The 26,916-nt window shown below is 38.4% G+C and overlaps 2 protein-coding genes across 5 annotated transcripts in view; one reads left to right on the top strand and one right to left on the bottom strand.

Moving 5' to 3' along the window:
• The window catches only part of ARFGEF1 (ARF guanine nucleotide exchange factor 1), a 92,892-nt gene extending 72,445 nt beyond the window's left edge, over positions 1-20,447 (top strand). For both annotated transcript variants that reach the window (XM_080582414.1, XM_080582415.1), the window contains exons 23-39: positions 1,183-1,273; positions 2,436-2,476; positions 2,573-2,742; positions 3,358-3,509; positions 3,675-3,847; positions 4,849-5,009; positions 5,675-5,805; positions 7,218-7,347; positions 8,305-8,440; positions 8,528-8,666; positions 13,312-13,381; positions 14,784-14,913; positions 15,845-15,984; positions 16,346-16,514; positions 17,108-17,246; positions 18,171-18,288; positions 19,016-20,447. In XM_080582414.1, coding sequence (XP_080438540.1) covers positions 1,183-1,273; positions 2,436-2,476; positions 2,573-2,742; positions 3,358-3,509; positions 3,675-3,847; positions 4,849-5,009; positions 5,675-5,805; positions 7,218-7,347; positions 8,305-8,440; positions 8,528-8,666; positions 13,312-13,381; positions 14,784-14,913; positions 15,845-15,984; positions 16,346-16,514; positions 17,108-17,246; positions 18,171-18,288; positions 19,016-19,180 — 2,255 coding nt within the window. In that variant the 3' untranslated portion in view covers positions 19,181-20,447. The remainder of the gene's footprint in view (positions 1-1,182; positions 1,274-2,435; positions 2,477-2,572; positions 2,743-3,357; positions 3,510-3,674; positions 3,848-4,848; positions 5,010-5,674; positions 5,806-7,217; positions 7,348-8,304; positions 8,441-8,527; positions 8,667-13,311; positions 13,382-14,783; positions 14,914-15,844; positions 15,985-16,345; positions 16,515-17,107; positions 17,247-18,170; positions 18,289-19,015) is intronic.
• Positions 20,448-22,537: 2,090 nt separating this feature from the next.
• Positions 22,538-26,916, bottom strand: part of CSPP1 (centrosome and spindle pole associated protein 1) — a 60,361-nt gene continuing 55,982 nt past the window's right edge. For all 3 annotated transcript variants that reach the window (XM_080582416.1, XM_080582418.1, XM_080582417.1), the window contains 3 exons: positions 26,137-26,246; positions 25,265-25,415; positions 22,538-23,403 (listed from right to left, as the gene is read on the bottom strand). In XM_080582416.1, the coding sequence (XP_080438542.1) occupies positions 23,177-23,403; positions 25,265-25,415; positions 26,137-26,246 (488 nt within the window). In that variant the 3' untranslated portion in view covers positions 22,538-23,176. The remainder of the gene's footprint in view (positions 23,404-25,264; positions 25,416-26,136; positions 26,247-26,916) is intronic.

Below are 26,916 nucleotides of genomic sequence, written 5' to 3'. Positions count from 1 at the left end.
AACCTCACACAGAGGAATGTGTTTCTTAGCTGACACATTACTGATATTCAAACTAATTGATCCTGGCAGCCTGTGTGCTTAAAAGAAACGTTTTGATCAAATCCAACAGTATTACAAGTTGCTGAAAGACTAGCGTAAGGTTATATATATATATATGTACAGAATATATATATATATATGAGTGTGTGTACAGAAAAGGCTAGTTCTTAAAGCCCTGGAAAAATTCTTCAGATGGGCCAATTTATCTAGATCTGACAGCCTCCTCCAGCTGTGGAGCACAGCAAGACTAAATGGCAGACTTTTGGGAGGCAGTCTGAAACAGAAGAACTTTCCTGTCCCTGCAAAGCTGAGAATAGAATCGCTGGCCTCCTTTGAGCCTTCTGTTGTCCCCTATCTTTCTGATAGGCTGCCTAAGAGAAAAAACTTGTGTGCGGCATAGGTAGAATTACCCAGAATGATTGCAAGATTACTCTTTTTTGCGGGGAGATACAAGCTTAGATGTTACCAGAAATTTCAGAAACTTGCTCATTGTGAAGTTAGCATTTTAACATGAGGTTTTCCAGGTGTGGCTTACAGTTTCTAGCTTCCAAAACAGATATTTCTGTTTTTATTTGCAGTTTTTTTCCTCGCTGTTGTTAGGTGATAATGCTGCTGTACTTGAGACATACCTTTAAGATGAGTTTTGGTGGGAGCTGCACTCTCCCTCTCCTTCATCATTCATAATGAATGATTAAAAAGAGAACCTATCAGGATGGATTTACTCACTTGCTGCTGATTAAGTGTGAAAAGTTCACTTTCGTGCAGTGTTCTCTATCATATGATGTGTTTTTTTTTCCAGTAGCAGAATTACCAAAGATCCATTTAAAGATGGAGAGAAAAAGGGGGTCCCTGTGTTTTTGAATTTTTTCCTCTTGTATCTATTCATATAATAGTTCCAAATGTGGGCAATTTTGTGGGACTAACAAACTTATACATGGATAGACAATCTAGAGAATTAGAACTTAAATGTATGCAGCAGTTCACTGAGATGCCCATCCATGCATGGGGAATTAATAGTGTACTTTCCTTACTGTTAATTTAAAATATATTTAAAGACACTGCAGTGACATGACTTCTCTTCCTCTTTCTTCTCTGCCCTTTCTGCATTATGCCTCATCCATTTTCAAATTTTGTTTGCTGTAGTTGGTGGAAACGTGGATTGGAAGCAAATAGCAAGTATTCAGGAATCCATTGGTGAAACTAGCTCCCAGAGTGTTGTTGTTGCTGTAGACAGGTACTGTGTTGAATTTGCTTTTTCCATCTTTTTTTTTTTAACAGTATTGGAATACCATGTTGTAATAATAGGAAATTATTAGTTTACCATGATTTGCAAAACACTACATAAGTATAACCATATAAAAGTGCTTTGAGGTTTTGTCTGGTTTTTTGGTTTTTTTATGGAGCAGAAGTTTTCTGCAAGAAGGAGCAGAAAGATGAGGCAAGAAGCATTTTACTGTTATAAAATTATTACAGGAAAGCTGCAGAATGAAGACTGCTGTACCGTCTGGTGAATCTCGATTTGTTATATATAGTAACATAGAGCAAATCTCATTTTACCTTTGTATAGGGAGCATCATTGACAGACCGCTTTTCTCCTAAATGTAGTTACTGACTTCTTGCTTTCCTCCAGGATATGTAGATGATGTCTGAAATTACCATATTATTATTCTAGTCTTCCTTTCTGTGAATCATATTTATGCTAACTGGATTTGATAAGGCATAATACATATTATAAAAATTCCCTGTTTATAGCTGACGGAACTGATCTGACTGGGGTGTTAATGGATCTTGCTATCTCAACATATAAGAAATCAGAAAGTATCATTTTCTAAATGGGTGTCAAAATTGACAATCACAGTACAAAGTGGTACATTCTGAAGGTTTACAAGCTTTCTGTGTTTGAGTATAGGCAGCAAGATCAATGTCAGTTTAATGAAAGTTGCCTTGTAGTGAAATCGTATCAAGCTACTTGGAGGCGTAATGTCAAACACATAATAGCTCTTTAGGGTTGCAGTGTTTCTCAGCACTTCATAATGGGGACATATTTCAAGTATCTATTTGTCATGGCAAGTAGGAATTGTGTACTCTGGAAAAGTTTGACTTCTCTGGAGCTGGGCTGCATAGTTTATAAAGCTGCTGATGTTAGTCATCTGTCACTGTCAGTGGGCAGATACTATTAGAAATAATGCTAACCCCCCAGTCTCAATGCATGCATGGAGTTATTTTTAAATATTGGAAGTAACTGAAATATTTCTACGTTTATTTTCACAGTTCAGTCTCTTTCCACAGTTGCTATTTTTGAATAAATAAAATTAGTTGGGATATAAAATCTTGCATACGTGTTTAATAGATGTTTTTAAAGACATTGTAATAATGTCTTAAACTTTACTTTACAGAATATTTACTGGATCTACAAGGTTGGATGGAAATGCTATTGGTAGGTTTTATCTTTTTTTTCCCCCTGTAAACTACAAAATAGCTTTGTGATAAATCTTGGAAAAATATTATATTAATATCTGTGGTCATTTAACAGTGGATTTCGTTCGCTGGCTTTGTGCCGTGTCTATGGATGAACTGCTGTCTGCTACTCACCCTCGAATGTTTAGCCTGCAAAAGATAGTAGAGATTTCTTACTACAACATGGGTCGGATAAGGCTACAATGGTCTAGAATTTGGGAAGTTATTGGAGATCATTTTAATAAGGTATCTCTGTTAATTATACTGCTTGAAGTATTGATAAAAATAAGTTCTATTTAAAGATTTGATGGAAAAGCATGTTCGCATCTGAATTACACCGATTTTTCTGTCCTTCTCTATAAGTAGTTTTAAAAAAATAAATTGTAAAGCTGGAAAGGCCTGTGAGAAGGCAGAGGTGCACAGTATAATAAATGCAAAAGCAGGAGTACGCATTAAAGTTATTTATCATGATCTGAGTCTAGAACTGGTTTCCTTTAATTCTTTGTTCTATATGTTTGGGTGTTTTACGTAGCCTGGGATAAGGAGCTGTTTTCTGTTCAAGTCTAAATTGACACCTTACAAGGTGAATGCTTGAAAGGCATTTTTAATCAGCATGTTGAAGTCTTCCTAGACAGCTTGTTTATTTTGAGAAAGTTGTAATGCTAGTATATAAAATGTAGAAAATGTTTGGAATTGATATGGGATTACTGAATTGCATTAATAGCATGGTTTATGGAATTGGCTAATGTTTAATTCTCCAGTACTGCTCAGTTTTCTATTACCAAATGTAAAGACAGCTTGGGCTGAACCCATAAGAATTCTGATGCAAACTTACCATGCGTTTCTACCTGGTGTTGTCAGGTTGGCTGCAATCCCAATGAAGATGTAGCTATTTTTGCAGTAGACTCATTAAGGCAGTTATCAATGAAGTTTTTAGAAAAAGGAGAACTTGCTAATTTCCGATTCCAGAAGGACTTCTTAAGACCATTTGAACATATAATGAAGAGAAACAGGTAATAACATTCAATTAACTCAATCACTTGGGATCATAAGCACCAACTTTCGCAATTAATATCTTAAATTGCTTTTGTAAAATCAATTGCTGGAGAATTACGCTATTTCTAATTCATTAGGTAATTTAGTTTAAACAATTACTATTTATTATCATCTTAATTCAGGTCTCCTACTATTCGAGACATGGTTGTACGGTGTATTGCACAGATGGTAAATTCCCAAGCTGCTAACATTCGTTCTGGTTGGAAGAACATTTTTTCAGTATTTCATTTGGCTGCCTCAGATCAGGATGAAAGTATAGTGGAGCTTGCATTCCAGACTACAGGACACATTGTCAGTAAGTACTGATGATGTTCAAGCATCATGAAAGCGTTTGTGACTCTGGAGGCTGAGAAGCTTTGTTTTTCTGTTGGCTCTACAGCCTGCATAGTAAAGCTCACTTCATACTTTAAAAGCAGTATTTTATACTTGCCAAATGATCATCTGGGAAACTACTTCTGGAAATAATTCTGTAATAATAATTCTCTGTAATAGTTGTCTGTAATAATTCACTAATTCATCTGTCTTCCCTTACCCCTTTAAAAAAAATTGATTGTTCATAGTCTTCTATGGTAAAATCAGTCAAGCCTTAGATTATTTTCTTGTGTACATTTTCATTTTAGTGAAGCAATTCTTTTTTTTTTTGTCCAGGAAAAAAAAAAACAAAACAGTCATTTTACTATTATGTTGTTTGCTTATCTTTTTCCTTGTTTCTGAATTGTGCTCCTTTATGGTCCTATTTAGCTGAGATAGGTGGAACTATGTTTTTTTTTCCATTCTGATCTAGATCCCCTCAGGCTTTTAAGTGCCATAAGGGATCTCTTACTCTGTCTCAACTTCTGCAGCTTCCTAAAACTTTTTCAGCATTGATTAAGAATGTGCCTTCAAACATGACTATTTAAAAATGAAGGCAAGAGGACCATATTGCTAAGGGATGACCTTTTGTTCATGAAACTCAGTATTTTAGGTAGCCCTCTTAAGCTCTAATCACAGATCTAGTGTTAAGCAGTAAACCTATTGCTCTCTTGTTTAACTGTAAAATTACCCTCCTTTAGATCAGGTGCTACCTTGATTTATTTTAGACACTTACTTGCTATTAAAATAGAATGAATGCCTTCTAGCTGTCTTTGTTGTTGTTGTTGAGCATTCATTTTTTAGTTTTTATTAATGCTCAAGCATTTGACAGCACCAATCAATGAACCAGCCTCTCGTGACTTCTGTTACAGTCAGTTCGTATTAGAATTAATAGATTTTTTTTAAAGTATGACATTTTTTTTCTGTTCACACTTTTTCTCCCAGCAATTGTATTTGAAAAACACTTCCCAGCAACCATAGATTCTTTCCAGGATGCAGTAAAGTGCTTGTCTGAATTTGCCTGCAATGCAGCATTTCCAGATACCAGTATGGAAGCGATCCGCCTCATTCGCCACTGTGCAAAATACGTATCTGATAGACCTCAGGTATAGTCTGTATTAACTAAATTATGAGTGCTTTAATGAACAATGCATTTATAAAGAAAAAATCACTTGTGCTAACATTATTGTTAGCACCTTTTCAGAGATAAATGAGAAATGTACTTTATTCAATAAAAATAGGAATATAAAATGCCACTGGTTTTAAAATTATCAGCAAATTTCTTTTCTTTTATCTCCATCCTGCCTGCCATCTTCCCTAGTTCATCTGTTGACTAACTTTGCTGAGAACTGCCAGAGATCAACATATCTCAGGATTTGTTTTCTACTAAGAAATGTTGTTAGAATGAATAATGGTATAATCAAAAACCATTTGATCTCCTTAAAAAAAAAATGGGAGATCCTTACTTTCAGTGCTGTCTCTACAGAGCAGAGTAAGAGTGTTAGACTGAACAGTCTCGAATGTATCAGCCATTTTATAGTTTGACTTTATTTTCATAGTGTACTAAACATTGCTTCAAATACACAATTCACCTTCTCAGTATTACTATTGGGATTGCCAGCTCACCTGAGGTATCAGGCTGTACTACTAGTACAGTAGTATTAGTACAGTACTAGTACAGTAGAGGTTGTTATTTCTAGTCCAGCTTGTGTTTTATTTTTGAGGAATCTTTCTCATACGGCTCTGTATAACCCTGTGTTTGCTTCTAAAGGCATTCAAGGAATACACAAGTGATGATATGAACGTAGCTCCTGAAGACAGAGTGTGGGTGAGAGGATGGTTCCCAATTCTGTTTGAGTTATCCTGTATCATCAATAGATGCAAATTAGATGTAAGAACCAGGTAACAATCAGTATTTGTAATTCAAATTTTAGAAGGCTTACTTTACACTTATAAAACAGAAACAGCTCTCTTTGTAAATGTAACCAGCTTAAAATGACTTACGTATTTAAGTGGGAGGACCAGACTTGTTAAAAACACCTTTTAAATAGATTCTGGAATGTAGAAATTAAATCATAAGAAATTTTGATCTTCTGTTGTAGCAAACAATAAAGTTACATGGTTGTGATTGCATTATGTTAAACACATTAAGATATTTTCTTGAAGTTAAATATTTGAGCATGTTTTCGGTGCTTGTTTAGGATGAATAACCATAAAATTTCAAAGACAAGAACTGTTTAAATAGTTAAATCGAAAATAAGTTCAAATTTCAACAGGAAGCGGTCGATAACAGTTGACTTATTATTGAACCTGTAAATTATTTAAAACAGCTCAGCTCAACATTTACCATTAGATGGTATGGAGGCAGTTTAAACGTAGAACATAACAAAATGTAGCACTCAACTTTTAACTTTGCTAATATATAACAAACAAACATTATTTTGATGTGGAAGGTTAACTGTAAATGATCAATGTGCATTAAATCTTTTTTTTAAGTAAGATGTTATATTGGATTAACTGTATTTTTTCAGTAGCAATACTGATCCTCTCTATTCTTTGCATTAGTAAATGTGTGATGTTTGATTCCATGATAGGTGTTCCTGTTACACATTTCAGTTTAGTGATTTGTAATAGTTGACCTTGCTAAGCCTCCTGTCACATTTCTGGTTTTGTTTTGTTTAAACAAATATAAAATGTTCCATGCAATGAGTAGATTTGTATTATTGGAACCCTACAGCTAAATTCTGTTGGAATGTTTTTTGTTTTGATAGGACTCACAATGCCAGTCTTGCCTGCTTACCTGTCTTGTCCTTCATACTTACTTTGAAGATTTAAAAACTTTTTTTATACAGAGATTCATTATTTGGTTGAGGATTGCAGAGACACTTGAAAAAGCAAAGTTGTAGTTTGATTTCACCTAAAACCTGCTTATTTTCCTTGAATATGTTTGTAGGGTTTTTTTGCTTGTAATTTATGTTCTGTCTTAGTTCTGATGCTGAATATGTATTGCTTACCTAGAAATACTTGTTCCTTTGGTTTTGTGGTCCTTTGTAAAGATGTTGTATTCCTCTTTGAAATGACCACAGTTTTCAAAAGTATCTTCTTGTTGTTGCCTGTTAAAGTACGTTTTAAACAAACTGATTTTATAGTTAGTTTTAGTGTGCTAGTGTGACTGAAGCACACATTTACCAGATCAAAATGTAACATTTTCCACAATATCTGAGTTTGCTCTTGCTGTTGCAGCTTTTGACATATTTGGTCTAGCACGTGTCTTTTTATAACTCTTAATATATGTTGTTCTCTGTTCATTTTAGGGGCTTAACAGTAATGTTTGAGATAATGAAGACATACGGCCATACTTACGAAAAGCACTGGTGGCAAGATTTATTTCGTATTGTCTTTAGGATATTTGACAACATGAAACTGCCAGAACAGCAGACTGAGGTGAGAAAAAAATTGGAGGAGAGAATTTACATGAGATGCGTAGTTATGGTAGAAAGCCTGTTGGTTAAATAGCTTATCAGCTAATGAAGGGCAGCCCTCAAAACTTGAATGGCTGACCTGTGATTCTAGTTGCCTTTCATTAGCATTCTGTCAGATGTATTGTCATCTCATTTTTTAAGCCATGTGTCAAAGGAGTAGTAGTTCACAGTACAAGAAGAATAGCATAAAATGCAACACACGTAGGGTCTGTAAGAAGTGCAACATGTACTTCTGATGTCTTGAATCTGATACACACATCAGTTTATGGCAACAAGCTCAATGGATGAGGCTTGTAGTCAGGAGTGAAGTCACAATTAGAAGTGAATTCTGCTAGACCAAAATTTCTTGATGACTAGAAAAAAAAACATAATCTTACTTTCACTGCACCTTTTGACCCTGCAAACAGGTACTGTCCTGACAAGAAAGTGAAACAGAAATAGCTGAACTATGTGTAAATTATTAGTATTAGAAATTTGATGACAATTTTCAACTGTTTGGAAGACTGTATCTGACTACTTATAGAAGCACAAGTCTCACTTTCTAAATTTTTTTTCTCTGAAAAATATATAGAATATACACAAAAAGCTTAGCTTGGTGTTAAACTATTGAGCTAGGGTAGATAATAAATTTGATTTCAATCTCAGTGTCTTATACGAGGGTAAGTATTTGTCAGTCTTGCAGCCTGGTCTCTAAGAATAGTTGTTTGTCTGTTTCCACATTTTTTTTAAAACGAGCTAGTTAGCAAAGTTAAATAAGAGAACTCTTAAGTTTTGGGGGGATTGAGATAGAAAGGAATGACATATCACTATAAAGCAATTAAAATTGTATAAATATGCGTATCTGTATACCTGCAGGGAGGTGTATCCTGAAGGTTGCACCTTAAATGAAGTTACTACTTATTTTTCCCTTCCTTTCTAGAAAGCTGAATGGATGACGACTACTTGCAACCATGCACTTTATGCAATATGTGATGTATTCACGCAGTATTTAGAAGTGCTTAGTGATGTTCTTTTGGATGATATATTCTCACAGCTGTACTGGTGTGTGCAGCAAGGTAGGACTGTACCAAATTATGTTAAACAATGCTGACATTTTATTACGTTGAATGCAAATAAACAAGTGAACTATTTTTCTTTTCCAGACAATGAACAACTAGCACGGTCTGGTACAAACTGTTTGGAGAATGTTGTCATCCTAAATGGTGAAAAGTTTACCCTAGAAATCTGGGATAAAACTTGCACTTGCATGCTGGATATTTTCAAAACTACAATCCCTCATGCGTAAGAGGACTGTTAATACTTACACTTTGTAAAATAGTTTAGCTAGATGACTGTTACTGATTTCAAACTGATATCTAATAGGTGAGGTGCACAAAAAGCTGTTATGAATAGAAGCAGTCTTTCTCAGAACATAATCGTAAAATATGTGCTAGATACACTGCTAGCTGCTAGATATATTTTTTCCTGTTGTAAATGATAAACTGTTAAAAACTCAAAATACCTTATGGGACCTGTGGTACCTAGCTTTATTCAATTTTATAATGGTAGCTGTTTTGAGAAGTACTACCTGCTTTTTTGGTCATTGTCTTTTTAGTAGAAGAATGCCAGTTATAGGCAGAATTTGCGATTTGTAATTACATGTCTAGTTTTTTTTCACAGTCACCGCTGAGATGAAACACTACTTATTTTCACATCTGATCGTCTTAATGTTAAACCACTACATTAGTACTTGTTCTTTGCCTGTGAGCTAGTTCATAGTATTTACTTCCAGGTATCACCTAGTTCAGGCCTGAAGAAACTGGAATCAAAAGGGAATCTTCTCCATGCCAGGCATTCCTTAATTTTGATGTTATGTATCAGATAGCACTGTAAGAGAGCTTCATTCATATTTAAAACATAATTTAATCCCTGTGTTACCTCACCTGCTTTCCTACATGAGTAGGTGTGAATTAATTGCATCCAGAAAGTAATACCAAATTGCTAGCTCCCTTATGTTAGGGCTTTTTTGTGTGTGTGTGTGTATGTGCATTTTGATAACTGCCAAAGGTAAAATTGGAAACCAAATCTCTGGATGTAGAAGTTTGATTAAATTACCCCTAGCTTACTATAACCTGTACTTGAAAAGCAGAATGTTTTCTAGCAGAACACCAGCTTTTTTTTTCACCCCACATAAGATCGAAACTTACACTACTGAGTATTCTTATAGTTGAATACTAGGAACCCTTTTAGAACAGCATTTGGGATATCTTAATCTTTAGACACATTTAAAATGTTCTTGTTCCCTTTAGCTATGTGATGCGCTTTGGAAAATGTGCATTATTCCCTTTGATATTTATGGCATTTCTGCTTTTCAGGCGAGTTATTTTTCCTAGGAGGGTATCTGACTCCTTTGATAGGTTTCTGTTCTTTATTTTCCATATCTTTTTAAATCTTTCTAGGCCTTCTTTAGGAACTTTATTATATTATTTCTCCTTATATTTCTGGGAGATTTAACTTTTGCAGGGTAAAGTAAATCATACTTGGATTTTATCTGCATAGTATTCCCCTGAGCATATGTAACCAGTCTCATTTCCCATGGTGAAGGTATGCTTGCTCTTTTTCAAACACTTGTTGGGTGACAGAAAACTACTCAAAACAATCTTGTGCCTTTACCATGTTTTATTAAAGCTGAAGCTTTCATATGGGCAAGAAAAAATACGATAACAATAAGCAGGTATTTTATTCATATTCTTAATGGAGACTTTTGTACTATTTTCTTCCTTTTCTTTCCTGATCCCTAGGAGGATACTTTTTCTTCCCTCTGTACAGCTCCTTCTCTTTTCTCTTTCTTTTTATGGGATTTGGTTCTTTTCCTGTTAATCCTGGTTCGGCTTGCATTTCAAATTTGTATTTCTTAGTCCCTGTTTAAGCCATCTTTTTTGCAGTGGAGCTTTTCCTGCCCTCCCTTCCTTAATTTTTCGTTTTAATAACAAAGTTTTAGCACCCAGCTTGTTGCAGAGGTTGTCCCAGTACTTAGGGAAAAAGGCAGATACTCCTCTTACCTATTGTGTCTGGAAGTGACACAATAGTTACGTCAAAATAAAGGCAGAGATAAGTTGCACAGAGGTATATATGATGGCTTTATGAGTGAGTGCTTTATTGATAATAGTCTTGCAATAATAAGATGCTATGAATCCTTGGAGTACTGAGTATCTTCTGGGACAGTTTTTCATTAGTCTCATCAGGTATGATTGCATTTATTCTGCTAGCATTCGTATAAAATATCTTCCACATATTTGTGTAACATACTTCTCTGATTTAAGAGTTGTTGTATTGGCTGTAGGAGTTCTTAGTTGCAGTACTAGATTCTGCTGGTTTTTGGCAAGTTATGTTTTTGCAAAGAGAAAGATGATACTGTGATAATACTATTTCCTTGTTTGAAAATGTGTTGAAGTATTTACTCAGCTACCACATTCAGCAAGGATTACTTAAGAGAAAAGCCCAGTAGTACTCCTGCCAAGCTTCCACAGAATCACTGAGGTTTTAATAGCTGAAGATACTATCAGAGAATTACAGAATAGTTGAGGTTGGAAGGGACCTCTGGAGGTCATCTGGTCCAACCCACTGATCAAGGTGGGCCAGCCACCCAGAGCAGGCTGCCCAGGACCGTGTCCAGGCAGCTTTGAAGATCTCCAGGGAGGAGACTCCACAAGCTTTCTGGGCAACCTGTGCCACTGCTCAGTAACCCACATAGTAAAGAAGTGCTTCCTGGTGTTCAGAAGGAACCTCCTGTGTTCCTCTTTGTGTCTGTCGCGTCTTGTCCTATCAGGGGCCACCACTGAACAGAGCCTGGCTCCATCCTCATCAGACCCTCCCTCAGGTATATGTATACATTGAGGAGATCCCCCGAGTCTGCCCTTCTCCAGGCCGAGCAGTCCCAGCGTCAGCCTCTCCTCCCAGGAGAGGTGCCCCAGTCCCTTCATCATCTTTGAGGCCCTTTGCTGGCCTCTCTCCAGTAGCTCCACGTCTCTCCTGTACTGGGGAGCCCAGACCCGGACACAGTACGCCAGGTGTGGCCTCCCCAGTGCTGAGCAGAGGGGAAGAACCACCTCCCCCGACCTGCTGACAGGACTTTGCCTGACGCAGCCCAGGGTACCTGTGTGGCACGGACCCGCCGTCAGCTTGTGTTCAGCTTGGTGCCACCAGGACCCCCAGGGCCTTCTCTTTCCAGCCGGGTGGCTGGGGCCGTTCCTCCCTGTGTGCAGGACTTTGCACTTCTCCTTGTGTCGCTTCATGAGGCTCTTGTCGGCCCATTTCTCCCGCCTGGTGGGGTTCCTCTGGATGGCAGCACGTCCCCCTGGCATATATCCACCGCTCCCCCATGGTTTGTGTCACCTGCAGCCTTGCTGAGGGCACGCTCTGCCCCCTCATCCAGAGCACTAATGAGGGTGTTGAACAGGAGCAGACCTGGTCCATCCCCCTGGGGTACGCTGCTGGTGTCTGGCCTGCAAGCAGGCTTTGTGCCACTGCTGGCCACCTGGTGGGCCTTGCTGTTCAGCCAGGTTTCAGTGCGCCTCACTGTCTGCTCATCCAGCCCAAACTTCAACAGCTGATTTTAACAGTTTCTTGTTTTACTTTAGTTCTGTTTATAACTTCTTTTTTTAATGAAATATTTTGAAGTTTCATGAGAGAAAGTCTTGGTTTGCTGGCACTAAGAAAGCCAGGGTGAATGCCCTCTTGCTCTAGGAAAGTGGTTCCCTGAACAAATTGTGATGATCTGACTCAATATTCCAATACATGCCTTGGGCAGATGGAAGTTTAAATCAAGTGTAATTTATTTGGGGCTATAAAGTCTTAACCGCTGATCCAGAATAATCTGCAAGTTGTGTCCTGGTAGCTTTCAAGAATCAGCTCAGTTTTTTGCTCTACATTTGCTCTACTCTATTTGTGGACTTACTACATGCCTCTAGATTATTTTTATCTTTTAATTCTCTCACGTTTGTCTTATTTTAGTTCTGTGGAGATCAGTGATGGGTTAAGTTAGTATCCTTTACATAGTGGGAAAGATCTCATGAAATGCAGGCACAAATGTCCATCAAGCGTTGCTTCACAAGGATCGAGGCCTTATTTCATAAATGCCTGCTAAATAGTGTGAGATCTTAACAATGACAAATAACTTTACTTTTTAGCAATAAATATATTGTAACAAGCAAGGATGTGACCACGTAGGTTATTTAATCCGATTTTGTTCAATTCTTGGCAGACACAGACAGCCTCAATAAATCACAATTAATGTAGGAATTTTTAGTGCTTAAGGCAATGAGCCTCAAGACAGCAGTGGGCTATAGGAAAAGAGCAGGAAATATCAGAAATACTGTCAGTGTCCTGGTCCCTTCAAATGAACTTTAAGTGGACATGTTGAATTTTAAATGAAAATGTTTACTTTTAAGTGGAAATAGAAACACAGTGCAGGATTATATCCCAAATAAAGAATGGCAGTATGTCTCCACAACATGCTGATTTTGCCTGGGGTAGTTTTATTCTTTATTCCAGAGTAAGCTTATGGCCGTATGAGAGAACAAGGCATGCTAATGACACTAGAGTTGATGGTATTCTGCCTAGAGCCAAATCTCTAATATTTTGATGAAAAATTAATCCACCTCCACAAAATTCAGCTGTCTATCAGAGGCAACTGGCAGAAATGTTGACTTCCAAAACCACAATACTTAAATTTTTCAGTACCTATGAGAGAATAAAAAATACATATTTTACTACTAAAAAATAATTTATATTTTTTTTAATTTATGGAAGTATCTACCTCTTAACTTTGGCTTGCTTTCTTTAAAAACAAACAAACCACCATGTTAAGTAGCCTGTTAGAGTATCAGTGCTGATTATTATTTTACACTTGCTAGTTCTTATTTATTACTGTTTTTGTGTTTTCAAGGCTTCTGACTTGGAAACCAGTCAGTGGGGATTTTGGCCCTGTATCTCCTTCTGATGCAAAAGAAAAACTGGTAAGCTGCTTAATAAATACTTTAAAAGCTTGCAGCAGTTCAGTACCAATGTGTTGTGATGTAGAGTAAGTGGAAAGCATACTTAGTTTAAACCCATGTTTTAGTTTTGATTTAGTTGGAAATGTTTTTCCAGGTAAAGCTCTGCTTAATGATTAAAATTGGCGAGGAATTGAGAAGGAGACGGCTGTGTTGATTTGCAGCGGCCAAAGTAGACTTCTAAGAGTTGGCTGTAGGTCATTACCTGCATATGTTTTAGGTCATGTCCTGTGTCTGGCAGGTCTTCATCACAGGTAATACTGCAGTACCATTAGGTTTGGGTTGTTCTCTGGTTTAGGGGCTGTTTTCTGATTTGTTTTGTTAAACATTCTCTTTGATATATTATCACGATGAGAAAATGCTGCCAGAATTAGACTGACTTTTTTCCCTGGCATTTTCTCTGGTATTAAGAACTCAAACATCAGTGTTTAGAACAGAAAATACAGAGAACCATCAGATTTCTTAGCACTCATTGAATAAACTGATAGAAAGTTTAGATTTGCCTGCAAGTGATTGCCCTGTATCTGCATCACCTACTAATGATGAGAAATAGTGTAGCTTTTGGATATTCTCACAGATAGTTGCCTAAAGTTCTGTTTAGATTAATAAAACATTTGGTAAGAAATTGTTTGGGGATAGGGTCCTGAGACAATTCTACTAGGAGAGACTGACTCTCTCCATTTATGTTTTTGAAGTTTTAATATAATTTAATTGCAGCAGGGATGTAAATGTTTGTGATGACTAATACGCATTGTACAGTGTGGCTTGCTATATCTTCATTTGCTCATTTATAGTGGTTTGATGTATAAAACATTTGATCTAAATGTTGGCCAAGTTTCTGATCCATTTATATCAAATATAATAACGTGCAAACATGACAAACATTAAGTGTCTTAATCTTGAATAAATTGAAAGATCTTTTCTCTTTGAAATAGTTTAGTGTTATTGTTTTCAAAGCATCTTTTGTCGTCAGTGTAAAAAGACACTTTACATCTTTACTTCAAAAGTAACAGAACTTGTATAATAGTGTTAATGAAGATATATTTTGGATGCTTTCTTTTGGTAAGAGAGAATTTTTGCAGGCTTACAAAAATACTAAGTAGTACATACAAAATACTACTATTGATGTTACTGTGTAATTAAGTATTTGTTGCTTATTGAATCTCCAGTTCTTTCTTAGTATGTCATTTTTTTGTACGTTTTTCTTGAATGTTAATGGAGTATCGCTGAAGTGAATGAATATGTTACTGCGGTATTGAAATAGTGAATACCTTAAGCTGTGAAGAGCACAGCATTACTCATGATTAGCTCACAAGAGTTAATTTGTTTTCTCTCTGTAAGTTAATTTTTGGATGTTTTGTTTCAGGATACTATCTCACAGAAGTCTGTAGATATTCACGATTCTATTCAGCCAAGATCTTCTGATGGACGTCCACATCAGCCCAGTGCAGTGTCCACAGTAGGGGAAGAAATGAGTAAAGCCAGGCCAGCGGCAAGTGCGTGTTTCTTAGTGGTTTGGTATTTTGTATCTGTTGAGTTGTATTTACCAAAGTCTATATCTTTAGTTGTAGCCCCAACTGTAACTTAAGAAACAATATGTGGAGAAAATTATACCGATTACATTTTTGTCTCCATGTAGAATGATAGAATTCCTTTGGACTCTCATGGATCAACATTTATGACCTGTGCTTTAAAAATGTAGAGTTAAACTGCTAACTTTTGGCTTTTTACCCAAAACAAAATATTAAAAATAATGCTCTCCTTATAATTCTTTATTAATGAGTTGTGTTTTTTTTCTTAACAGCAAAGTACTTTCTGTAGGATGCAACAGAATCCATAGCTGAAAGGAAATGTACTTAGACTGATTTGATGATAGTATATCAAACCTTTAAGATCATTATGCAGAATCATGTATTGGTGCTCTTGTCTAGTGGTAGCACTACTGCCACAAGTACACGCAAACATTTGTGGTGCCAGTGCTATCATAAACTTCCTCTGCCTGTGAACAGTCTCACAACGTGTTCTTGCCATTGCAGATGCTAACTAACAATAAGGTCACTGATTCTGATGATTTTTGAGTAATGCTGAATGCTTGTCCAGTATATGGCAGGTGACTTAAAAGTTTGGAAATAATTTTTTTAAACCTGCCAGTTGATAACATGGTGATCAGCCCTGTTTTCAGAAAAGTAATTTAGATGTGTGGATTCTAGACTTTGGTTTTTGAACATGCTTGAAGTTGAGCTATTTTAGGGGTAAATTTAAGAATAGCTTTAATAAAAGAGAAAGTACTGAAGTGTTTTAAGATAAGAAACGATTTTCTTTTTTTTTTTTTTAAGAATTTTAGGGGTAAATTTAAGAATAGCCTTAAAAGAAAAAGTACTGAAGTGTTTTAAGATAAGAAATTATTTATCTTTTTTTTTTTTTAAGAATTTCCAGAACAGAAGTTATTTGCTGCTCTTTTGATCAAGTGTGTTGTACAACTGGAACTCATTCAGACTATCGACAACATTGTGTTCTTCCCAGCAACTAGCAAAAAAGAGGATGCAGAGAATCTAGCAGCAGCACAAGTAAGTAGAACTTACTGGTGTCTCTGTTCTTACTAGATTTTTCTCTAGTGATTAAGGTTTCTTAAACTCCTGTAACGTCTTCGAATTTACAGTTTTTAGAAGTGCTAGAGAACTTCCAGCAAACTGTTGAGATCTTTTACAACTTGTGTTATATTGGATTTGCTGTGCTGCTGCAGCACACTGTGGAGATTTAAACATTTACTGTCACAGAGATTTCAGTAACTGGGCTGTGGATACAACTTAATACAGTTTTAAGTTTAAATACAGCTACAGATGAAAACAGGGTGGGATGAATTTATCGAAGAGCTTGATGAAGACATTTTTTAATTGTGACTTTAAATCTCTCTTTTGTTCTTAATAGAGAGATGCAGTAGACTTCGATGTCCATGTGGATACACAAGATCAAGGGATGTATCGTTTCCTAACATCACAGCAGCTTTTCAAACTTCTCGATTGTCTGCTGGAATCTCACAGATTTGCTAAAGCGTTTAATTCAAACAATGAACAAAGAACCGCTCTCTGGAAAGCAGGTGAGTCAGTCTCTTTGGAGAAATATTTTTGCAAGAACATTTCACGGTGCTTTGAATTCAACCCAAAAATAGGTCAGAAATTGCTTTGATGCTGAAATGTAATATTCAATATGAGGCTGTGAATTTATGACCTTAGAAATCCTTAAGGAGAGATCTCATCTGTACAGGTGCAAATACCTTTTTAATTTCCTATATTTTAAGGTTTCACTGCATTACTTTTCAGTGTATACAGCTGCTGAGCTGATCGCTCACTGTAGTTGTGAGTCCTGTGTTTGCAAGCTGCAGGTACAAAACCCTAAAACCGTTTCAGGAGGGTTGTTGTAGTTATAAGTATACACTTGAAATATGTGGCATTTTCCAAAACAGATCTAAAATGGAATCTCTGTAGCACTGTGGTTTAATCTGTTTCTTGCACCAAAGTTAGCTATATTAATATAGAAATATATAAAATATATAAATATGTAATAATAATATATAAAACATTAAGGTGGTTCTTTTAACTATATGCAGACACTCAGGAGAGGTAGGAAACTGTGAGGAAAAAGGTAAGATGAAAATAAGAAATCTAAATGGATTCTCTTGAATTTCTGTAGGTTTCAAAGGCAAATCAAAGCCTAATCTTCTGAAACAGGAGACGAGTAGTCTTGCCTGTGGGCTGCGCATCCTGTTTCGTATGTACATGGATGAAAGCCGTACCAGTGCATGGGAAGAAGTCCAGCAAAGACTACTAAAGTAAGGGCCACGTAGCTGAAATTGTTTATATTATCTCTGGTGTATAAAAGAATGTGTTTTTGTTGTTTTTTTTAACCCTTGTTTGCAGTAAACTTGCTAGAGCGAACACTATATGGTGATGGTCACAGCTAATATTAAGAGCTTCTACGTTGTGTGGAGGGGCGCCTGCAGCTACTAATGTTGTCTCTGCTTTTTTTTCTTTTTGCATCTTACACCTTTTGCATGAGAGAAAAAAGGTTTGATCACAGTCTTTTTTTGTATCGTGTGGGTACGTGAGGGATTGTTGTAAAAGATTGCTGTTCTTTAAAAAGGAAAAAAAATAGCACCTAAAAAGAAATATCACCTAAACGCTGCTGCCTGCTTTTTTTCCTTTCAGTAACCTCAGAAATTTCAGGGAACTGATGCTGTTTGTTCTCATCTGTAGAAATGAGCACTGGCCTTCAGGAGCCTATGGGCACACAGAAGCTTTTGGCTTGTTGGTTTTTCATGAGTTAGAATACTAAGGCTCACCTGAATATTTTTAGTTTACAAAGTCCTTCACGCAATTGTTGGAATAACAGAGGGCTTGAAACCATGGTGGTAACACAATGGAAGTATTTTAAGGTTTATAAACCAAGGAGCAAAACTGAAAACTACCAAATTACATCAGCATGAGCTTAATTTTTAAAGTCTACATATCATTTTGTCACATGCATTTAAATACTCCTCATTAAGTATATCTGCAAACAGTGAGGTCCTAAGACTTTGGTTTTCAGTTGAGCAAAATCACTGCGTTTTATTAATAGTCAGGCTTACAGTACTTTTCGTAAAATGATGCTGTTGCACACCAGTGCTTTACCCTGGTGTAGTTACAAAGCCAAAGCTCCCTCTGGAGTAGAACTGGAAATAAAATGTTACTTAGTAGTTTTTGTCTTTTCTCTCCAGTGTCTGCAGTGAGGCTCTGAGTTACTTTCTCACTCTTACATCAGAAAGCCATCGGGAAGCCTGGACTAACCTGCTACTCTTATTTTTGACTAAAGTCCTGAAGATAAGTGATGAAAGGGTAAGTAACGTGGGCGTTCAGGTGATAAGGAGCTCGAGACCGGTTCATCACACACAGTCACATACTTGCACTGTTCCTGCTGCTCTATCGGCAGTGTTTGTTGTGGGAACCTTCATCTGCATTGCAACAGCACGTGATGGTTACCAACGATTGCAGTGCAGAACTGGGATGCAGTGAGTGGTAAAATAGAACGTGTCTGAGAAAAATTTAAAGATGCTAAAATCCTTTAAATGTGTGTCCCAAGTTGCTTTTACCCCTTATGCTGAGGAGAAGGATTAGTGGCTGATACTTTGTTCAAAGTACTTGGAAATAACTCCTGGTTTTGCTTCCAGTGTTACATGTTGACCCCTTGACCTTCTCCAGAGCAATTATGGATTAAATAAATGTGTATTTAGATCTCCCTCAATTTCTAACAGAACGTTTCTGAAATATTAAGTGAGGGGGGCAACTACAGCAAAAAAACCTAACTGACAAGGAAAAAATTCTTCCTTTGCAGAACAAGGATTCGTAGGGATCTGTGTGTAGCTAGTGCACATCTGTCAAAATTCTTCACAGCCGTCTTGGCTTTATTCTAGCACTGCCAGCTTCAGTTATAACCAAGTTTCTGCTTGTCATTGTGGCTTTCTCACCTCGACTTGCGAAGGTGTTTAAAATTCTTCACTTTGAACAGGCCTTCTGAGGTGTATTGATGCATCAGAATAACTTCTTCTGTCTGTTCTCTCCTCAGTTCAAGGCTCATGCATCGTTCTATTATCCCCTGTTGTGTGAAATTATGCAGTTTGATCTTATTCCTGAACTTCGAGCTGTTCTGCGAAGGTTTTTTCTGCGGATTGGTGTGGTTTTTCAGATATCCCAACCCCCAGAACAAGAGTCTGCAATAAGCAAGCAGTAGCAGAGAGTGACTGGGTATTGCTCTGTTCAGAAGTTTGTACTCCTCAGCTAAATAAAAGGACCAGGTGGCTGAGCCGTTCTGTCTGGGTATCCATAACAATGGTTTCTTTGTCTGGCAGTGTGTATCCAGGGATTAATGGTACAGATGCTTACAACTGAAATTAAGGCTTGCAACACTCCAGTCCCTTTATTTCCTGATGGATTATCTCGATCGGTTTCTCTTACCTGGCTCATGCTGAGCGTAGAGCCGGTTTTTAGCACAGTCCTCTCGTCAGCACGGGCTGCAATATCCTTTACTGTCCTGGACAGCAGTATAGCAACAGATGTTTATGGAGGGTGTGAAAGGAAAATGTACCCAAAGAACTATATATGTAAAGGTTTGAGCTTCTGCAAGAAGTACAACTCAGGAGAGCTGTATTTTGAAGGATAAAATGTTTATAGTGAAAAGAAAATGGAGATTATTGTTCATGGTAAAAGATATTTAGCAACTATGTCTGATATTCTTATTCTAAGATTTTTGCACACTCAGGCTGTCTGAGACATTGGTAATCATCCTTCTGTGAAAAATGTACAGAGATGCAGGTCTGTAATATAAACTCGTTAACACTATACAGTTCTTCCTGAATTGTTTTATTTCTGTACTATTGATTTGCTGAAAACCCATAACACTTTATTGTTTACCAAATGCACTAGAAGTTTGGGTTTCTTTTTTTGGGGTTGTGATTTTCTTTGGTTTTGTTTTTGTTTCATTGTAGCCCAGCAGTTAGTGTTGCTGACTTTTGTCAAGAACAGAGGTAGAAATATCACGACTGACATAACTACCTGTAATATACTTGTTTTAGGGCTTTTCAATATAATGAGCCATTGAAATGATGATCCTTCAAGGACTGGAACTTGAATCACTGCAAACAAGTCTAGGTTGTGTCTGCTGTCACATGTTTTTTGTTTGATGTAGATTTCACTCTTATGTACAGAATTTAATGTTGAATATATTCAAGTAACAAATCTGGCATGGTTTGGGGATGGTTAAATTTATTGGCAATGTATTCATACTGTGAATTGTGCTCTGATGGTTAAAAGACAAGATTGTCAAGCATTCTGTATTACAATGGATGTAGAAATTTTTTTCAGATGGACAAAATGTATATGGTACAGATATGTAAAGTTTTCTATGTAAAAAAAATTCTGTACAACTTTCTGTACAATATTTGGTTCTCATCTGGCATATTCTAATCAGGTTATAGGTCAATAAAGTTTTTGAACTCTTTCATCAGTGCAATCAAAACCAGTCTAACCCACAGCACTTGTTTTATAGCTTCCTGTGCTTTTCATGCTTCCAAGGAGCAAACCCCAGCCATGGGGGTGTTTTGTTTTGTAAGTAAAAGTGGAATCGGGTTGTTCTTCAGCGAGTTCTTCCATGAAGACTGAGAAGGTAGGTGAGGGAGCCTGACCTCAAAGTGGGATGAATGTCTCTCCCTGCTGGACTGAGAGAGGAGTGAAATGTAGTGTGTTGCAGCAGGCTCTGAAAGCAGGTGTCAGCAGCACAATGGAATAGCTCTGGAGGAGCCAGTGAAGGGAATTAAAAGGCATGACCTGTGAGTAGTTCTTTTCTCATAATGTTAATCGGGGTGGAGCAAAAGCAAATTGAATTTCTTGATCCTGGAGAACTGAGGTGAGTTTAAGTCATTTTAATTGAACAGTCTGTCCTAGTGGGCTGTTTTTTTTTTAATTATTTTCTAATTTGCTGTGTAATGGTTGTTTTACACCACCTACTGGGCCAGACCTGAGGTCTTGCTCACCTGCTTGCCGGTGACCACTGATAATTCTTAGAGCAAGTATAGAGTGTCCCATCCCTAATTATGTCCTCCTCTCCCTCACGCCTGTACCAAGCTGTGGTCTCGGTACCATTACCAAGGTGTTCTTGTTACTGTTAGCCAGGGCGCTGTTACCAGCCCTTTGTGTATCGTAGCCATGTTATCTGCCTAGTTCCTGTTTAAATGTGTGTTCAAGATTCAGCATGCAGTGCCACTGAGTACAGTAGCTACTGGAGTTTGGTGTAGGTTTTCTGCACTTTTGTTTGGTGAGTTTTTTTTGGTTTAACCCATTATTGTTCTGTTGTGCACTCCCTCTTTTAGTAATGATTTATTTTTATTTTTTTTTTACTTTATGGCCTTTTCATGCCCTACCTTATTTTATTGCTTGAGCAGAAGATTCCTAATAGCTGTTTAGTCTTCTCTTCACTGAAAACAGAACTCCTGTATTATTACTCTTTTGCCTACCTCTCTAGTTCTTGAAGTACCAAAACTGTATGGACTGCTCTGGCTCTCAGGTTCAACCTGCAGCTCTCTACAAGCTCACAGCCACAGTCATTATCAGCAAAGGGGGTTGGGTGTCAGGAATACTTGTTTTATTCATGTTGAACAGGAGGGAAGGAGGGGGGGGTTGTAGCAGCATTTATGTTGCAGATGAGACTTTCCTACCTTTTTCTTTCTCAAATCATGACAAGCAAGAGTAACTGAACTTCTGACACACAGAAAAAGGTGAAGGAAAGCTGGGGAGGAGCCTTTCTGAAGGACCAAGAGGTAACACAGTGACTGGTTCACCCCAACTGGCAGTGCACCCGAAGTGTTAGCAGGCATCAGAACTCAGGGAAGGCTGGCATGTGACATATTTGACCTATGAGACACATAAGGTGGGCTTCAGCATGAGGGGCTCTGATTATTGTAAAAAGTTTGCTTTTTGCTTAAAATTATTTTGGGATTCTTACCTTTCTGGGAAATTCAGAATCAAGCAGCCCAGAGGTACATAGTATATGCTCTGGACTAGGTCTCCCATTAGGCTAAGACGAGTGTGTTTCTAGCTACTGCTGTCATACCCAACTGATGGACATGACGAGCATTTTGGCTGATGAGTGACAGTAAGACTGACGAGGCACTTCTTGCTGGGAAGGAACATGCTAAACGCCCAAAGAAGCTTGGCACCATGACCTTAAGCAAGCATCTCTTAGCTGCCTTCATCACAGGACGGCCGTGGCCTTTCAGCACGTGGACAGAGGCTTGAAGAAGGCATTTTTAATAAAAATTTCATTTTTACAAAGTGTTTTTTCTTTCTTCAGCTGGTCAGAACTTCAGCCTCTGGCCAGGAATTTCTAACCATGAGAGCAGGCACATCCTTACCTTTATTCTCAGTTTATGGAGTTCTTAGAACCCAGCTGCCTTGCTTATATCAGTGCTTTTATTTGGCAATGTTTCCATGTGGTTTTCCTGCTGCTTTGAAGATGGCCTTACCCTTCCAGTCTGTTCGTTAGTAACAGTAAGCTGAAGCAAGTGATAAATGAAAATTAAAGTTGTCTTTCACGTTTTTTAGTAACAAAATAATTTATTAACTCTTAAATCAGAAACATAAATTAAATATATGCAACACTATCTGCATTTCCAGCACAGAATGAGTTAGAAACATAAGATACAATGTTACTAGACTTTTTTTCCTCCATAAAACTGTTGCTGACCTTTTGAGCAGGGCTAGAACTCACCACTACGAAAAGCAAGTGCCCTCCTCCCAAGTTATTTACTCTTTTGGTAAAAGCTTAAACTATACCCCTGCTGTTGGGTTCCTCTTTCCAAACAGTTTTTGAGTTCAGCTATAAACAAAGCTAAAAAATAACTTTGATTTAATATCAAATTCACACACACACTGTTTTTTCTGGTAAATCATCTCTGAGGCTGAAACTAACTTGAATAAAAAGTGCAAAAACCACTGGACTATAACTCCAATTCCACTGTGATACGATGTGTAAAACATCCCTGCTCTGAGAGTCTCCATTACGCTGCAGCTTCTGTTTCTTCATTATTGCTACCATTTAAATTACGCACAGAGCTCCACACTATTTACGTAAAACAGAACTACCCCTACGAGAGACCGTAAAAGTGCAGTAGTGACGGGCCGGGACAGGCCGTTCTCCGTGGAAAGGCACAGCTGGTTCCGACACGGGTTGTGTTCAGCCATGCGCCGTTGAGAGGCCTTGCCAGCTGAGCAGTAACGTGTTCTCGGGGGAAAGCTTTGCTGGGCTCGGCTGCTCAGCCATGAACCTCCTGAGCGTTTCCGACGTGCCAGGTCGCAGCCAGGGCTCTGTCGCAATGGAGTCATCAGAACCGGGCCGCTGGCCGTCTTTGGAGGGCGTGCGCTTCAACAGGTCGTCCGCTTCTCCTAAGGAAACGTTGTCACCTGAGGGAGGAAAGCAACGAGCGTATGTTGAAGGAGAACAAGCTTCACACAGCTAGTCACAACATTACTGTCACACTGAACGTGCTTAGTCATCCGGAATAAAGGCATGAGGAATAATGCCTTCAAGTTACGTTTGTTTCTACTTAACACGCATTTCTGATCTTCTGGGGACCTGGGCCCAGCACAGTCGGTGCATCCTGCAGGCCTTCCGTGTCTAATGCCAACCACTCCTACCCCTGTCAGAGTGACACAGGGCCGGTACAGGGAACCTGAGTGCACCTGGTAGACGACTTCTTGCTTTCCTAAAGCCTCCTATTGCAGAGAGGAGCCAAATCTGCCAGCGCATATATAAATATAAAGCCATTACATTACAGCCTTACGGCCACTCTTGTAGAGACAGCCTCTTTAAGCCCAAGAAAAAATACTTTAACACTGGTAAACAGCATAAATGCAAATAAATCTACACATCGCATTCCAGCACAGCTAATAATCTTAAGGCAATGCCATTCTAAAAGGCATACGTGGTAAGCTATCTGCCAGCTACAGAAAAAAAAAAAAAAGGAAAAGACAAGACCCTTGCCCTTTGAACTTGGGTTCATTACCACTTTAGAGTGATGCTGTGAGCTGATGTAACACACACTGCAGATACTGCCAAGAAGCCACTATTAAGCCTGAAATGAAGACCTAGCAACCCTGCCAGCATACTGCTGAAAACTCTAAGGGAAAGAGGCTTCCACCTCCATGCGCTAAGGACTGAAATAGGCGTTGCTGTAGGGCGCGGAGTCGCTATGGCCTCGCACAGCAAGGCAGCACACACTGTTGGCCAGTTCTAGAGGGGACACCGCTGTACGACACAGACCGCCCGTCTGTGAAAAATGGATGATGCCAGGGAGACTGTTACAGTTGTTGGTGTTTCCCAAAACAGTTATGCCATAACCACTGCACCTTTAAACTTGTCTCAGGTTTTGGGGACTGATGCTTGGCCAGAAGCGGCCAAGAAGACAAAGGGTTAAGTTAGTCTGCAGTGGGAACCTAAGATAAAGTAATTACTTAAATTTTCCAGCAGCTGGAAGTAAGAACAACTATGAAGAAGAGGTGATAGAGAATGAAGGCAGAGAAGCAAAAGAAGTTCACAGGGCAAAAATGTTTGGATGGACTAAAATTAGTGAGGCATTTGGGTAATACATTTGTTTAGAATACAAAAGCAATGAATATGAATGGTGGTTTGGGTTGTTTGTTTTTTTTTAAGGACTGAAAAATCACAGCAAAATGGTTATAATAAACAAAAAAATGAACTGGTTGCAAGAGTATCCATAGCAACAGAATCAGAAAAAACTGCCAGCATCTACACTCTCATTAAGTTTAGAAAAAGGATACCGATACTGTAATTACCTAGACAGCATAGCAACTGCCCTACTGAGGAAAAAAAAAAAGAGAGATTTCAGTCTCATATGCAAGAATTCATTAGCACAAAATGCATCAGCTGGGTCAACATCAGTCAGAAGTCTGATTTCTTTCCAGTAGCATTTCAGCTCTGCAGGTGGATATGGAAATCCTCCTGGTAGCAGGGACACACTGCCACATGAGGTGCGGTATATGCAGGACAGGTACAAGTCCTGCCTGTACCACAGTCCTCTCCAGGCTGATCAGAAAGGAGTTACTCTTCTAAGTTTACTCTAAAATACTCTCTTGAAATTTTCTGGGCAACCTCTTGCAACAGTTAAAGCACTCTATAAATAATTCCTTTTTGAGCCAGTTGCTCTCTGTTAACTACAGGCAGTACGTTAATATTTGATCCTCTAACTAATGTAATTACTTAATATTAGTATTTACCACATCGGCTTTAATGCACAGAGCATACCTAAGTGAGCAGACTTCTGCTGGAGTTCAGTCAGTCTGCGCAATCGTTCCTCATTTTTGCCTTTCATCTGATCAACATCAAGGCTGAAGTTGGAGTGCAAAGAAAAGTTGTCAGGCTGCAGCAGTGGGGTCTGGTCTCGTGGAACATCTTCCTGCAGAAAACACAAACATGCACAAATCCTTCAGTAAAGCTGCTTTTGGCCGGGATAGGGTTAATTTTCTCCATATTATTAGCTGGCATGGTGCTGTGTTTTAAATTTAGGAGGAAAATAGCGTTGATAACACACCGATGCTTTAGTTGTTGCCAAGCAGTGTTTGCACTGAGTCAAGGATTCTTCTTCTCACGCTGCCCTGCCAGGGAGGAGGCTGGGGATGCCCCAGGAGCCAGGAGGGGCAGAGCCAGGACAGCTGGCCCAGTGACCAAAGGGATGTCCCACACCATCCGACAGAGTATGGGCATGATAAAGCTGGAGGCAGCTGGGGGCAGTTGGCAGGGGGCTGCCCGTTGCTCGGGGACCAGCATCGTTTGGCCAGCGGCAAGCAATCGCATTGGGCATCACTTGTTTTGTTTACTCTTTTCTTTTTCCTTTTTTCTTATTAAACTGTCCTTACAGCAACCCACGAGTTCTCACACTCTCACCTTTTACGATTCTCTCCTCCATCCCACCCGGGGGGGGAAGTCAATGGCTGTGTGGTGCTCATCTACCTGCCAGGTTAAACCACAATAATGCACTTTTTTAAAGGGCAGCTAGCTATACATGTACACCCTCTGAACCCATATCATTCAGCCACTAAGGAACCACAGGAGCTGTCTGACAAGGTTAGATTTGTGCTCTACCTTCATATTTAAGTCCATCTGGTCATCATACTTACAGTGCGCTCCAGTGCTTTCTTCTTTAGTCGTCTCCTCTCCCTCGCAGAAGGTGGAGGCTGTGATGATAAATTAACTTCTCCTAAGGCTGGAAATGTTTCTCCATTAGCACCTGCAAAAAGACAGGTGAAATCATTTTCAAAGAGATCAAAATTCTACACGGTGTTCAAACCCGTTTATGCTTTGAAACAGGTCAGTATATTGTGCTTGGCCTAACCACAGGTATCAGAGGAACATATTTAACAAGGACTTCTTGCATGGCACCAGTGCTACCCAGAGGCACAAAAAAGACCAAGGTATCACAACAGCAGCAAGGGATGAACTTCAAGCAAAGGCAAGGAATAGCTTCCGTAGAGACCAGGCATTTCACAAATCCAGCGCCTCACTTCACCATATCTTGTTTATACCTAGACCTTTCATGGAAACAATGAGTGCTCAAGTGAGTACAAGAGGGAACATGAGGCGAATTGACAGCAGAGAAAGATATAATCAGATGGCAAGAATGTTTGGGTGGAATGAAACCAGCAAAGCGTTTCAGTAATACATTTGCTTTACAAGTGTACTAAATTATGTATGTAAGTAAGTTGCATGGAATTTATGATAATGTAATCAGTTCTTTAATCACAACTTAGTCATATCCTGGCTTTTTCATGTAATAGTGTGTTAGAATCTGTTCATACAAAAAAAAATCCTAAATTTTTGATCACATCTCACATTACAGCGGTGGTGTGGGGGGGTTAAATCCATATTTATGATATAAACGAAGCCAAAGGTGATGTGCC

The sequence above is a fragment of the Anser brachyrhynchus genome (assembly GCF_964034855.1).
Source record: "Anser brachyrhynchus genome assembly, chromosome: 2".
Taxonomy (NCBI): Eukaryota; Metazoa; Chordata; class Aves; order Anseriformes; family Anatidae; genus Anser; species Anser brachyrhynchus.
The sequence above is the reverse complement of the archived record's forward strand: the minus strand, read 5'-3'. Positions and strand labels throughout refer to the sequence as shown.